The following is a 15,788-nucleotide window of genomic DNA, read 5'->3' as shown; positions in this document are numbered from 1 at the left end:
TTATTTATATATTTGTAGAAAGATTTTTTGTTATCTTTCACTGACTTGGCCAATCCAATTTCTAGCTGAGCCTTAGCCCTTCTGATTTTTTCCCTACACAATCTCACTTCCCTCCTGTAGTCCACCCAAGAGGCCTGTCCCTTCTTCCAGAGGCCATAAACATTTCTTTTCTTCTTGATATCCCTCAAGATCTCTCTATTCAACCAAGCTGGCTTTCTCCCCTGCCGGCTTTTTTTCCGGACCACGGGGATGGCTTTCTCCTGAGCTGCTAGGACCACCCCTTTGAAGAGCTCCCAGCCCTCCTGGGCTCCCTTGCCCTTGAGTACTGTCTCCCATGAGACTTCACCAACCAGCCTGCTGAAGAGATCAAAGTCTGCCCTCTGGAAATTTAATGTTACCGTCTTGCTAACCACCCTCTTCACTTCACCTAGAACAGAAAATTTTATAATCTCATGGTCGCTTAGTCCTAGGCGTCCACCTACCGCCACATCCCCTACAAGGCCTTCTCTGTTCACCAACAGGAGGTCCAGGAGGGCACCTTCCCTGGTTGGTTCATTCACCAACTGTGCAAGGAAGTTATCTCCCACGCACTCCAGGAACCTCCTAGACTGCTTCCTTTCTGCTGTGTTGTACACCCAGCAGATATCAGGCAGATTGAAGTCTCCCACCAGAACGAGAGGCATCGATCTAGAGATTAACCCCAGCTGTTTATAGAAGAGCTCATCAGCTGCTTCTCCTTGGTTGGGTGGTCTGTAACAGACTCCCATCACAAAATCTACCTTCTGGTGGGCTCCTCTGATTTTGACCCACAGGCACTCAACCAGTTCAGTCTAGTTTCGGCACAAAAGTTTGGGACCCAGCTGAACCAAGATCACCACAATTACCTTTTTCTTTTGTAATTAAAAAATAATAGAGTTGCATTACTTTACTGGGCCAAGAAACAGACTAAAAATTAGAGATTACGAAGTATTTCTATCTAACTTGTAGTAACACCCCATCGCATGACCCTGGTTCCTGTCTGGATTCTTATCACCATTAGAGACAGTAAAGAGAGAGATATGTAATCACACTAACTGATAAGATTTGAAGGAAGAGTGGGCATAATTAATACCGATGGCACATTTCTTTCTAAGCCATTAAGTCTAAGCAAGAGCTTTCTCCCAATGACTCTTATCTCCCTTTCCCCCAGGTCAGAACGTCTCTGCAGGCAACACGCAAGATGCAGAGAGCCAGCAAGTGACAAAAATGGAAAAGGCAACAGGAGCCAGAAATGCCCTGGGATACAGAGCTCCCCTGTGATTATGGGGATGCTCAGACCTCCCCAGGTAGAAACATCACCATGTACTTGGAAGATATAAACAGAAATATAAAGCTGTTCAGTTTGAGTCAAAAGAAAGAACGCTCTCAGCATGCGATCACTGGGTTTTACTGGAAGAAATAAACAAACAAAACAAAAAAAACAACCCAAGTTTAAATACTTACTGTGCAGGAGAGCAGCACTCTTGGGAACGGCACTGATCGAGAACCACAAAAACGTGGTAAAGGAGTGTAAATGGCAACTCCTTCACCGAGAAAACCAAGCAGATGATCCACTCTTAACATTAGTCTATTCAAGAGGGGAAAAAACCAAAATCCGAAGATACCCACGGTAATTTGTGTGTCAGCTATCCTGGAGATAGACTGTTGAATCAAGGACTAGGGCTCTCATAAGTAAGCAAGCAGCATGAGAGAAGGAAAGAGCTTTGAAAATGGAAACAATCACTTAAAATATTACTTGAAGTATTTGCACACTAACATTTCACGGCCAACCACAAGGATTTGTACAGGATAAGTCCCAGCAATAACGAGCAGGGAGCTCCATGTGAGGAGCAGATACACGCTCATGTCGCAACCTAATGGGCAATGTTTTACAGAAACAAAGGTTAACCTTAATCATGAATACTAATCGTAGTTTATTTAATGCACAGAGATTTACATTTTAAGGAGTTAGTGGAGGTTGTGCAGGCAATTCCCCTTAAAAGCAAACACAAGAAATCTTCTATTTAATCACGAAAGGAAAAATTCTGAGCTGGGATAAAACAACACTAAATTTCAATACCTACAGGAAATGAGTCTCCTTTAAAAAGCAGAAAACTACCTGTGTCCAAGATATGATGCCTTTAAAAAACCTAAATATTGCCATGCTGAGTGTTCAAACATCATAGCACTGGAGCAGACTGGAGTCCCTGCAGCCTGTCTGAGAGCACCAAGCCCTCCCTGGGCTCACAAAGGGTCCGTCAGGCTGCATTCAGCATCTGTCAGGGAGCACAGAGCAAGCAAAACTCAACACTGCACCCATTCATCAGCCTTGTGCCAAAGAGGAAATCTGCTGGCCAGTTTGTAAACAGTTTTTCCACTCTGGCAGAAACATTACTGCAAGTTCTTGTCAAATTAAAGTTCCATTCAAAAAGCCTCCTCGTTCCCCTGCCCGTTCTCAATGGGTTGACACTAAGGGTTACACCATGAGGTTTGTTTTCAAGACCATGGGGAGCCATTGGCCATGTATGACAGGACCCATGCAGGTAAGAGTTAAACCTCAGCACAGAACAAATCACACCTCAGAAAAAGTCATTATTTTACCAGATTGAAATGAAAAAAAATATAAGCATTCCATTTTTATTTACCTGTCAAACAGGCAGCTGGTTATTGTGTTTTGATTTCTTAGTCATCTGTGCAGTTACAAGCAACTTTTCGCTACACCAAGCGCTGCGAGTATGACACTTTCCAATTAGGAGCTTACAGCCTACAACGAAAGGATTGGTGCTTCAATCCAGACTGTGAAAAACTCAACAGCTTGCAGATTTTCTGTCAGAGGTGGTTGTTTTACTCCTTGCCACTTAGCACTCGCTCACCCCGGAAAACACCTAGCAGTGTTAACAGTACTCTGTACATATTCCTAATTAACTGGCATAACAGCACATTTAGGAACGTGCTGTTGATTTAGAAAGTTTATATCATTTCCCATCTAATGCTGATCAAAATATACATATTCATAAATCTGAGGAAGCCACTCAGTTTGCAACAAGAAACTATATGTGCAGAGACACACACACATGCACTGTGTGACTGGCAAGACAAAGAAATCAACATGAAGATAAATCCTAACAAGGACATAGTTAGTTGACTAATCACAATCTTGCAAGTGAACCACACTGACTCCTTGCACTAATAACAGGCAATCACTGGAAACGTACCCAAAGCCATATAACTTGGTCTTTCTTAGACCAAAGATGCTGAGATGTGAATCTGCTATAATTGGTCCAGAAGAGGCCACGAAGATGATCTGAGGGCAAGAGCACATTTCATATGAGGAGACAGTCTGAGAGAGCTGGGGTTGTTCAGCCTGGGGAAGAGAAGGCTTTGAGGAGACCTTAGAGCAGCTTCCAGTACTAAAAGGGGCTCCAGGAAAGCTGGGGAGGGACTCTTGATCAGGAAGTGCAGGGACAGGATGGGGGAACGGTTTTAAGCTGAAAGAGAGGAGATAGAGATGAGATCTTAGGAAGAAATGATTTCCTGTGAGGGTGGGGAGGCCCTGGCCCAGGTTGCCCAGAGAAGCTGTGGCTGCCCCGTCCCTGGAGGTGTTCAAGGCCAGGTTGGATGGGGTTCGGAGCAACTGGATCCAGTGGGAGGTGTCCCTGCTCTCAGCAGGGAGTTGGAATTGGATGGGCTTTAAGGTCCCTTCCAACCCAACCATTACACGATTTCGAGTCCCTCCCCCTGCACCCCTCCAGGCGAGCTTCAAAGGCAGTGTAAGCACTGGCCGTTCATGGGATTCTCCTCTTCTTATCACTTTAGTCTGAGAATTGTTTTCCATGTACTTATTCATTGTCAAAAACATCAGAGCAAGAGACAGATTTTGTCCTCCACAGATTGCAATTTAATTCCTAATAAAGCCTCATGCACAACTGCCCAGAGCACAAGGATCCAACATCTCATTGCGTCAATAACTAATTCAGATGACTTACTAATGATAAAATCCAGCACATGCGACAGCTCTTGAAACGAGATGGCAGAGGATGTTAAACTCCAAGCAGCACATTCTCTTCCTGTCACAGCAACGCGAGCTTTGCTGCTTACAAGACAAACGCCCCAGCAGCCTCTGCTCACAGACACACTAACGCTGCGGAGAGGCTGAAATCACCACCTGCGATCCTACAGCCACCAGCATGCAAATAAAACAGCCGTTTATTCTGAAACAGAGGAAAGCTTTTAACTTAACTCAGATACTTTGCAGTGCTATCAGCCAAGAAAGGCTTTGCACCTTTTGAGGAGATGAAAACGAAGATGGGGAGAAAAAGGGGAGAAACTGAATTTGCTTTTTTCTTTGCTGTGCGTGAAGACTACTCAGGGTTTGTGTACTTCAACATTAGTACTGCTTTTTAAACTTGGATTTTCAAAGCAAATCAAAGTATCCAGAACAATTATTTTCAATGAAATAATTAGTCTAGATCACATGTAGATTCTGCTACCAAGCAGGAAGTCTGTATGTGGAAAATAATGCTAGAGAGAAATCTTCACAAAAGCACTGTGGCCTTGAAACCACAGCTGTACGTGCCTCCACACAGCAGCAATTATATAGTCTGTGAGGTTGTTGAAGACTAGCAAATGAGTTGCCACTACTCTTTTTGATGCTTGAATTGCCATGATACTATTTTTAAGCAAGGAAACACAACCAAGTACAACAACAGTGTTAATACTGTATCAATCTGCATTCATGATTGACTCAAGTCCAAACTATGCTATAAATTTATTAAGGGAAAAAAAGCCAGCACCAATTCCTACATCTTAACAAAAGAACTCCAGGTAAAAGCAACAAAACACAACAAAACCCAACAATGACCATTTCTCCATCCAGCAAATACATCAAGATTTATTTATAGTGCTCAACTGAAAGCCTCTAAACCAAAAAAAAAAAAAAACCCTCTTTTCTAACTCATGCCTGAATCTTCACTTCCACCTATCACATTCAAGGCCAAGGCCTACTACATCTGCATGTTCTCACACACAGCACAGACTGTTCCACCACACCAGCCCCTCTCAATAAAACAAAATGCCAGCCACCACGGTGCCACAGAGACCCCATGCTGGAGGGCAGACTCACCGACAGGTAACTGCTGGCATCCACGTTGTCAGTGATGGTCTGACGCTCGCCCCTCTGGTTGATCTTCCGAAACCTCCGGCGGGACTGCCTGAGCGGGACTTCTCTTTGCAAGATGTTTTCCTCATTGTCTTTGGAGTTCTCCACCTGAAAGACATGTTCAGGCTCCTGGTTAAACATCCAGTTCTTCCATATCACCGACAGACGGTGGAGCCGTATGAAGCTCATGAGGAAGGAACAACCATGAGTTCAGAGCGGTTAGACTTTTCTTGAGAAAATGAGTGCAGACGTTTCGGAGAACCGCGGCTGCGTGTCTCAGAACTACGTTATTACAATGAGCCGGAGGCCACAGCTTCCTTCCAGGAAACAGTTGTTTTTTTTTTAAAAAAAAAAGGTAGAAAAGGCACACGTATCCTTTAACCTTGTCACTGAAATTCTTTTATACCCACACGTATTGCACAACACAACTTAGGCACTGCTCAGTTCAAGTGCATCCTCAATCCAGAACGTAACCTTTCTTTGAGTATTTACAGTCTGGCAAAGGCTCTGAATAATATCCTGGTTTTATTTGTGTAATTTTTAAAAACGTAAGTTATTTCTAGTACCAGTCACAGCTGAACAACTTGAAATATGCCAGCTTTTTACAACTAGCTACTTCCCCTATGTCATACCAACTTCTGATCACTTCCAACAGATTATGAAGAAATAACTGGAACTTCATTCTTATCTTGATGTTAAATACCATTTGTGACTAAACATTAAGATTTAGGTAAATTTATCTTGTCAGTAAAAGCCAATATGAAGCCTTTTTATCTCACTAGTTACAATTCCTTTTTTCTATAAACAGCAGTCCCATCCTTTCCCATTTCCTTTTGATGTTTTGGAAAAACATCTCCTAGCAGGAAGCAGCACAGACACGCAGGCAAACAGGCTGCAGCCAGGCGAGAGGCTCCTCTACAACACACTGACTGCACGGGCGCTTCTGCTGTCCTCAATGATGGGCTTTTTTCCTTCAAAATTTACCTTGAATATCCCAAATATCAGACTTCAGTACCAAAACAGAAGAACCTCTGTGTGGTTTTAACCAGCCCTCGCATCATGTATTTGGGTTAATCACCTCCAAATTAAAATACAAAAAGGTATAAAGAAATGGAAACCAGAAAGACTTAACAGACAAGAACAAGAAAGTAACCAAAAAAACTAAACCAACAGAATCAGAATCAATGCAAGATCACAGCTACTTTCCACGCCGCTTTTTCTAAACAGCTATCTCTGTCTCAGGGCAGAGGAAGGCTCGCCTTGTGGGCTTCTCTAGGGGAGAACTCCAGCAGCTCTGTGGAAGCCAGGAGCCCGGCTCTGCCACAGGAGCCACTGCACAGCGGGCAGGACCAGGCTGACCGCATGGGCTCCCAGGTCCGATGGAGACTGCTGCCCCAATGGCTTCTTCCTATTATTGCGTTTTCTATACTTATCAAGGTCAGAATAGGGTATTAACTGGCTTGTTTCTAATCAAGGGCATTGTTTTATTAACCTTGAGTGCTGGTGGCAGCAGAACACTGCCAGCCAGCCTCACCCCCAGCGCTCGCTGCACGCAGAACTCATGGAAGATCTCAGGACTGCCCTCAATTTACCTCAGCAGTCTGTGTCGGCAAGGACATATTTTCCACCTGCAAACATCACACTGCTCTACTGAAATCTTACGCTTATATCTGAAGAAAAAAACAAAAGCACCAAGGAACAACAGAAAGGACACGGGTACAGCGAGATACCCTGCAATTCTGGGCCATTTTGGTACATGACAGATGGATGTATTATTAATTTAATTGATTGTTCAAGCTCCAAAAATATGAGCTGCAATGCCCATTCACACAGTTATCCTCGTTAACTTAAGTTGACCACATTTTATGGCCTTTAAAATGGGTCAGTTCCCAGAGGATTCACACTACAAAACTGATTTACATTCTAAAAAGAAAGGCGTGGAGGGGGAGGAAATCAGTCAGCAGCACAGCATGATGGTGTTCTTCAGCTACATTGCAGTAGCTAATTCCTTTGCTTGAGATAAATATTCATTATGTATTAAACCTCATTAGTATCTTGCAAATTAAAAAAAAAAAGAGATAAAATAAAAGAATTGAGATAAATTAATAAGAATTAATCAGGGAAATGAAACTCAAGTACACCTTGTGTCAGTGCAGATCATTAGCAAGGTGCATGCCACCACACTAATGTGTTTTCTCACTTCATTTGAAGTCCTACCTAGAAAACTGGCAGTTAACAGTACCTTTGGTTACATTTACCTGTAAAACATGAACATAGAAATAATGAACAAACAACTTCATACTTTTAATTCTCTGGTTTTCCTATAGAACAGATACACTGAACTTCCAGAGAAGGATTTAGGATACTTTCAGGGATCTCTACAGCCTCTCTGGCATTCAGCCACAATTAATAGAAAACTCCAGAAGTTTGAAACAGAGGAGGGTTGTCCAGGCTGTGCCACTGTCTCCAGAATCAGCCAGCAGCATTTGACATTGCTGACCTGGTCAACGCCAGCTTCTCCAAGGACACTGACAGTGTGTTCCTCTGAAAACACTCATCCCCGCTGTGGCTTCTCAAGTGACGCGCACCCAAAACATTCTAGTTTTTTCACAAAAGGCTTCTCTGCAGTAGCACACACTGCATAGAAGCTACTCTTTTATTAGCATCTTCTTTGGGTTTTTTGGATTTGTTGTTTGTGGTTTTTTTTTTTTACAACAGTGAAGACCAAAGAAGGGTGCAGGTATTTCTTAAGAATTTCATAGGATCACGTATCTTGCCCACAGAATATATTTCCTCTCAGCTTGCAGATGTGCTTCCAGCAAGTGCATCCCCAGCCAGGTGAGGTGCTCCCTGCGCACTCCGGCTGCTCCCACTGCCGCCAGCATCACCGCCCGCTTGGTTTCCACAGGACACAGCAGCAGGCTTGGTGATGTCTGCAGCACCACTGAGGGACGCTAAGAACTGTGCTGCTGGCTTGTTAGTGAAATTGGCCCAAACAGACCAAGTTCTTCTCTCTGTTACACCAACTGGAAGCATTAGAGATTCAAAAGATTTATATGATTGGGTAAGAGGGCATTCATCATCCTGCGCTACCAGGTGCCCAAGAGTTGAGGTGCCAGGCTCAGCTCAGCCCAGGCAGCGACACGGGCGTGCTCAGCACATCAAACCCTTGGCAGCAGCAGTTCACAGGCAGAAATGCAAAGCAGCAGAGGCAAACCAGAGTGCCTGGGGCGTTCACGTGACATGGCTGCATGCATCATCACCCAAGCAGTCCTGGGGCATCCCTCAAGGCATAAATCTCCCCTCAAATTCCAGCTTTGAGAAGAGACTGCTTAATTGGGGATACACAAATGAACTATTTTGCTCCAGAGGATCGAGGCAGGCTTCTTGCTCTCTTACCTGCGTTTACTTTGTGACACGGCAGGATGGAGGCTAAAACATCTGCTGCAGCAAAGAGTGTATTGGTGATGCTATTAAACAGAGCAGCAGCAGACTGACACTGCATGGGAAGAGTTGCACAAGTGCACTCAGTACAGGACACTGCTAACATTCACAGCTCTCAGTGTACTGTGAGAAACCTATTTCTCATACAAGCTGAATGAGTACTTGAACGAGGAAGAGAAGTCATCAAATATTAGTTTAATGCTACCGTATCTACATAAGGAAGATGAATCAATTGCAGTTTGGAGATCTAAGCCTGCTTAACAGACAAGTGGCTTCTCAGCTCCACCAGCAACAAGATCAAAGCTAAAAGAGAGAACTTCCATGTCCCCAGCCACACTACTAGGGCAGAACACTACGGAAAAGCCATCCGGCTATTCCAGTAGGATGCTGGCCATGTGCCTACATCAGCTAGGAGGGGCTGAGTTACAATCTATAAGCACGTAAAAACTTGGTACTAAGGGTTCTGAAGAAGCAGAAGGAAACTTGGACAAGGAAAAAGTTGATGACAACTAAGCTGCAAATGTTAATCTTCAAGCCTGGCTAAGCACTCCACTGTTCCTTCTCCTCTTACCTAAAAGCCTTCACCTTTTGCAGAACTGCAAAGCCAAGGAGTAAGAGAGCCTTTCCTACCAGCCCCAGCATGGTTGGCGTGGCCAGTAAAAAGCAAGGTAATGTGGAGAGGGGGCATAAATAAAATATTCAAGATAGCAGCATATTGTTGCCTGATTCGGGAATGCTCAACTCAGCCATAGCTGGTAGGCTTTTGAAACTTAAGTAAGCATAATTTTAGAAAGAATGATCTAATCATCATCATCATCATTTACCCATCTAGATCAAATTTACATAGCTATTGCTGGTACGATAGCAGCTATAGGTATAACTGAAATCAAGGCAATTTTGCTGCAATTTTATAGAACACTTTATAATAAGCTTTCTCCTATAAAACAGGAAGAATTTGCTGAAGCCAGCAATAAATTTAAATACGTTTGAAAAATCTGTCTTACCACAATCATTTCTGAAGGCTCCAATATGATACATTCGCATCCTCGTTTTCCTCCAGACTGCTTGCCAAAACTAGAGTGGGATGGGAAAAAAGCAAACAAAAACGAATGAGGTGAACAGCCTATTTTACCTTTTCAGTAATAAAAATAATTGGCAATGGTGCATGTTGCAATAGCTTTAAAAACAAAAAAGGACAAAGAATAATTGATGAAACCTATTGTGTGATAGATAGAACCATTATGCTAATGTTTTAATTTACTCAGCACCTCTCATCACTGCTCTATAAAGCCTAAGTATAGCGTTCTCTTGTAAAATCATTACTTGCAAAACCACTCGCAATGCATTTCAGTGTTGACAAGAAAACATCAGTAAATTTTAATTAAGCATTAAACAGGCTTTGTAAAAACAAATAGACATAAAATCCAACAACTCCAAAGCACTTCTTTGCAGCATTTCTAATGAGAGTTCCCTCAATTCCACATCGGCCCTTCATCATCTCAGCAAGCGGGAGGACTGGGAAACTCTTCTCTAAAACTTGAGCCTTAGCTTGTGACCTCTGTCTTTATGTTTGAGAAATATGAAAGAAACACAAACACACAAACTGTGATGGGCAGCATAATACAGCAACTAAGGCAAGAGGCTAAAAGCAATGCGATGCACCTCAGCTGATAGACTCCAAAAGGCGACTTCCTTCAGGACATCCAAGAACAGAGGCGACTTTTGGGGGGATCAGCTCCGGAGAAGGTACCATGCAAGCAGATCTGACAGGGCTGGACCTACCAGTAAAACAGAGCTGAGCCAGATACTGCTGGGGGCTGAGAGTGTTACAGACCAATAACCTCTTAAATCACTTAATTTGTGACTGTAGGATCACCTGGAATTGAAAATACACAGCTTCACATACTAAGTAAGTTTGTCTTCACTACAGACCTGTTAGCTCAAGTTAGGTATGTTCAATCTACCACACTCAACCAAGCTCAAATGAAAGCAACCTCATACAGACATCAAATTAAAAAAAAAACCTACTTAATTACCAGCATCGTGGTGGGATTTGCAGTTCAGTAGATGTAGCTGCCGTGCTACAAACCCGGACTGTCAACAGTAACCATGTTTCAACACGTATCAGCAGGTGAAATAACTGAAGAATCAGTTAACTCAAAGCAGAGACTATGTGTGAATTCAAAGGAGGTGAAGACAAGTGAGGAGACAAATCCTACAAAAGTGGGTCAGTCCCATCTGTTTTCACTAAGGTTACATTTGGAAAGTATGTCTGAGACTTCAGCCACAGAAAACATTGGGAGTTACGTACACGGTCAACTCTACAGCAGATACCTACGGAAACATCACTGCCTTGTAGAAAATGTTTAAAAGACTTGTGCTGATAAATCACGTGTTAGTGGACTACACAAAACTTTAGGGGGCTTGCTTAGCAGCTAAACCTGAGAGGACATTGGAGCAAGGCAGGTGGTGGTCTCTTCTCCCAAGTACAGGGACTAGGACGAGAGGAAATGGCCTTAAGTTGCATCAGGGAGGCTTAGACTGGATGTCAGGAATAATTTCTCTACTGACAGAGTGGTGAAGCACTGGCAGAGGCTGCCCAGGGAAGTGATAGAGTCACCATCCCTGGAAAGGTTCAAAAATATGTGTAGATGTGGCACTTGGGGACAGGATTCAGCAGGCACAGGGGTTCTGGGCTGACAACTGGACCTGATGACCTCAGAGGACTTTTCCAACCTTAATGGTTCTATCATTCTATGATGAACCATGCAGTTATTGAAGTGAAGCTTCAGATTATTCCAACAAAGAAATTATCTTAACTGCGTTACACCGATAAAGTATTACAATTAACAGAGGCACAGCAGTTTAAACTGTCAGGTTTTGAATTTGCTAATGGTTTACCGAAAAAAGAATTCTTTAATTAACATTATTGCCACGGACTCATAAATGACAAATTAAATTCTCACCCCATGCTCTAGCAGCCAGAGAAGACCAAGCTTCACACTGAGAACTGGCATTTTCACACATCTATAGTAAGCAACTTGTAGCTAAAATTTTCATGCCTTCTTTCATGCTTTTTCCACACAGCATCTGATGCATGCGTGACACTCTCCTGTATTTGCCATGTATCAAACAGAATGCCCAAACTATGCTGACTATTACAACAATGTTAATTTAGTTCAGAAAATACAGAACTGTTCTTTTTCACGTGAGCTCAATGCAAGCTCTGACCTTGAGGCAAACTGAAATTCCATGTTATGATTTCTCCACAAACCAAAATCGAAAGGGAAACCAACTTGGCTAAGGTCTTGTTTGCAATCACAAAAGAAAATTTAAACGGTTCTAATTCTATTCCATAGAATAGAAAACTAAAGACAATAGATTTTTGTCCCCAGAGAAAACTCTAAAGGAATTATGTGAACTTGGGAGTTTTCAGGTTTTGCAGCTTTTCAAAACAGAAATAATCGTTAATCGGGTTTATCACAAACTGGATCACTACTATCGCTGTCTCTCCAGCAGTCAGAAAAAGCTACAATTTTCTGCCAAAGGTTGTTCAAGCACGGCACTTTTATTGTATAAACAACAAGGAGGTTCAGGGAGGGTTGTTTTCTTTTTGTTTTGTTTTACATAAACACATCCCTGAATTTCAGCTCCTGCTTATGTTGCAACATTTGCTAATTAAGTAGTGGCAGTAAATAATAACGCTAGGGAAAAGGACACCGCCTGTAAGAAAGGTCAAGCTCTTGGCACTATCATTTCTGGTCCATAAAGCACTTGACAACAACCAAACACTCGGAAAAGGATTATGTTCCAAAGATAAAACCCACCTTTCTAATCCTAAAGAATAAACTACTCATATTTACAAGTCAATAGGTCAAGTTTAATTATTTCCTGCTGCGCATCCCGGGATGTTTTATCGATTATACAGAGCTCCTTCACAAAGCGGAGGCGTTAAATGGGTTTTCCCCCAGCCATAACCATCATCATATTTTAAAAATGCCAATTTTTAACATTCTCCTTAATTAACACACACAACGCGGTTTAGAAACATGGATTTTTTGTAATGACTTATTCCCTATTTTTCTCTGGCATACAAACGTGTGGCCTCCCTATCATTTAAGAGAATGGCGACATGAGAACATTCCCCTAACCTGCCCATTTCAATCAAGGCTTCAGACAATGTTCATCCCTGACTATCTTGTAAAATTACACTATGCAATGCTTAGAATAAATAGAAACTCAGCTCTAAAACCATTCACCAAGGAAGACTCTGTCTTCTGTAGTAACATCCGTTAGCGTTAATAACAGGCAATAAGAAAATATCATTAGCAAATACGTCAGCAAACATGAACACGCCTTTGTCTCACTGACAGAAGGCAGCAATGCACAACATTTGTCATAATTACTTTAAACTAGAGACCATTAATCAACATTAAAGTTCAAATATCTGCTTTCTTGGTTTAATGTCACAGAATCAGAGCCTTAACTAGTTAAGCAAATGCATTAGGAAAAACTGAAAACAACCAGAAGCGGAGTGCACACGCTTCCAAGGGAACAAGAGAGAGAGGAGGCACAGGGAGGAGCAGGCAGCAGTAAAACAGTCCCAGAGTCATCAAAGTCTGCTTTGAAGTGGTGGTTAAAGTCTTTCTGAGAATTTTAGGTAATCAGCAGTTACTTTTTCTTTTTTGAAGAAATAATTTGAGGCATTAAATAAATTAATAACGAGCACTGTGACAGTAAAAGAACAGAAGAACTAGGGTTCAGAGTCACCCAGTCATACAAAAGTATTAAACCTGCCACCTTCTAAATAAACATTCATCTTAAATAAATTAACTATACAGGGCGTGCTTCAGTGCTTTCAAGCAGAGTGGAACAAATAATCCAAGTAAGAATTTAAACTAATAGTGGTATTGCAAGTGTGAGAAAACATGAAACTAATGGAAACTATGGTCTAATCAAAACACAGTAGACACTAAGGCAAAGGACATACTAAAGAAGTAAAACCATTAAAGTTATAAACGATCCAACAGCTACAATTTGCTTGATCTGCATATTTGATCACACATATTTTAACCGGGTCTTAAATTGAACACCATTATTCCACAGCTTCCCACAGTCGGGAACCCAGAAAAGTTAGTACTATAAGCTAAACTACACTTTTTCTATTTATAATTCTATCGCACGCTGTCACTTAATATTCCTCTATTACATCTGTGTCATTAACTTCCAGACACTCACTGGCTTGCAACACTGTCATGGGAAAAAATGCCTTCCTCATACGAAAGGCTGCTTTATTTACATTGGATTTATGAACGCCTCATTTGCAAGAAGCCTTGTTTTCCTCCTGATTCACTACTATTCATAATTAAAAATGCTTAAGCAATTGCATTTAGTGAGAAAGGAATGCAGACCTGGCATGGTGTCAGACATCCACCCCTAATGGTGCTCGGGCCACGGGATCAGCTGTTTCACCCGGTTCATCTGGCTCTTTCCCACCACATGATATGCTAATATGGCGAAAAACCTCCCTGAGTGCAGAGCTGAACCCCAGAACCTTAAGCGTGCAAGCACCCGAGTACATGCGTGGCTCGACCACCACACGGGACAGTCAGAATTATTCCCTGTAGGGAGCCTTTGCTATCTGAGAACATTCCAGTTTGCAAACTCATGCCTGCTCCCCAAAACATGGACATTTTAACGTCACCTAACAACATAAAAAGAAGGCTTTAAAAGTTCTTTAAGGTAGTGGAGCAAAGCAAACTACCTACAAGAGACTCCAATATATTTTTAACATAATAAATAACTCTTTAAACAAGATGTAAACAAACATTTAGAGCTTTGTAAACACAAATGTTAGAAATGCTTACCATCCAGCTGTTAAGCAACCTCAAATACATCTGGAATTTCAAGACTGTCAAATTTAAGGAACAGCAATCACATTTAACTTGAGAATTTCTTGATATCAGCAAGCTGAAGTTACTCCTTACTGATGGTTTCTCATTATGCAATACTCAAAATGCAGTACGACTTTAAAGGTAAAAACACAGCCTGTGCTGAAGAGCTTTCAGCCTACAAACAGATGGAGACCAAGACTGAAAGGCTTATTATTTGTTTGAACACTAATTAGCAGACATCTTCAAATTTGCAATATTCTACTACATCCTGAAACAATATTTTCAGATATTTCTCATATCAAAGCTTTGAATGACGTGATGTCAGAAATGTCAAAATTTGTTCTGCATTTTTTAAGAACTATAAAATGATACCATTCTCCTGGCTGCAGAAGGTGGTATTGACTGTGTCTGCAGCTTTACCAACAACTGCAGGTAACTCTGCAGCACGACTCAGCGCTGTATTACATGTAGGACTGGGCTAGGACACCAATACATCAGATTATCAGTATAACATATAAAGGGTTTATAGGTTTTTGCAGATAATTTGTTCTTAGATACATACTTGTCTCTCAAATTGCCTGTCAGCCTGCTTTTAGGAACAAAGATGAAGACAAATTGTACATTTTGTTGCTGCAAAGCCACCCCTGTGACCCCACACATCCAGTACCCTGGTCAGATTTCTCCAGTGCAAAACCAGCCTGGAAGGAACCCGATGCCTAAGGAATAGACTTGCTGCTTGCTTGTTTTATTCCCAAGTCAGGGCTTACAAGCATTTCATTTTTCCTCTCCTCAAAGAGCGCAAAGCAGTTGTTCCAGCAAACATCCAGGACATCTACAACAACATAGCTGCTGTGCAGATCCAAGATCAAATCCATCCAGTTACGACTGAAATAATGTATGACTGCATTATGAATGGCTTGGAACAGACACTCGCGTTATTAAACCTCAATCCAAACACACTAAAAATGTAATTTTACACTTGAATTGCTTTTAATCACTGGGAAGTAACAAAGAGGGGAAAACCTGCATAGCTGCACAATGGGCAAGAGCACAGCCACGCTGACTGCACTCAGGTGGAATCTGCCCTTCTTGCATTGTAGTTCTGCCATAAGAGCGTAACAGACACTAAAATCCTCATGGGAATAACTTGGTTTTCTGGGCATCTGCATGGAGGTTTGATTTCTGTAGATTTTTCTCAGACCATCAGCTGAACAAGCCACCCCAATGCTCTCTGCTCATAGAGCTGAGGAAGGAGATGGGGAACAAATTACACA

At 42.0% G+C, this 15,788-nt stretch overlaps 1 protein-coding gene across 7 annotated transcripts in view; it reads right to left on the bottom strand.

The window, feature by feature from the left end:
* Positions 1-15,788, bottom strand: part of RAPGEF6 (Rap guanine nucleotide exchange factor 6) — a 123,935-nt gene that overhangs the window by 77,319 nt on the left and 30,828 nt on the right. For all 7 annotated transcript variants that reach the window (XM_069869355.1, XM_069869361.1, XM_069869357.1 and 4 more), the window contains exons 5-6: positions 9,625-9,694; positions 5,141-5,284 (exon numbers count right to left, since the gene is read on the bottom strand). In XM_069869355.1, coding sequence (XP_069725456.1) covers positions 5,141-5,284; positions 9,625-9,694 — 214 coding nt within the window. The remainder of the gene's footprint in view (positions 1-5,140; positions 5,285-9,624; positions 9,695-15,788) is intronic.

This window comes from Phaenicophaeus curvirostris, chromosome 15 (genome assembly GCF_032191515.1).
Source record: "Phaenicophaeus curvirostris isolate KB17595 chromosome 15, BPBGC_Pcur_1.0, whole genome shotgun sequence".
NCBI classification, from domain to species: Eukaryota; Metazoa; Chordata; class Aves; order Cuculiformes; family Cuculidae; genus Phaenicophaeus; species Phaenicophaeus curvirostris.
Note: the sequence above shows the minus strand (reverse complement) of the source record. Positions and strands in the feature narration are given on the sequence as shown.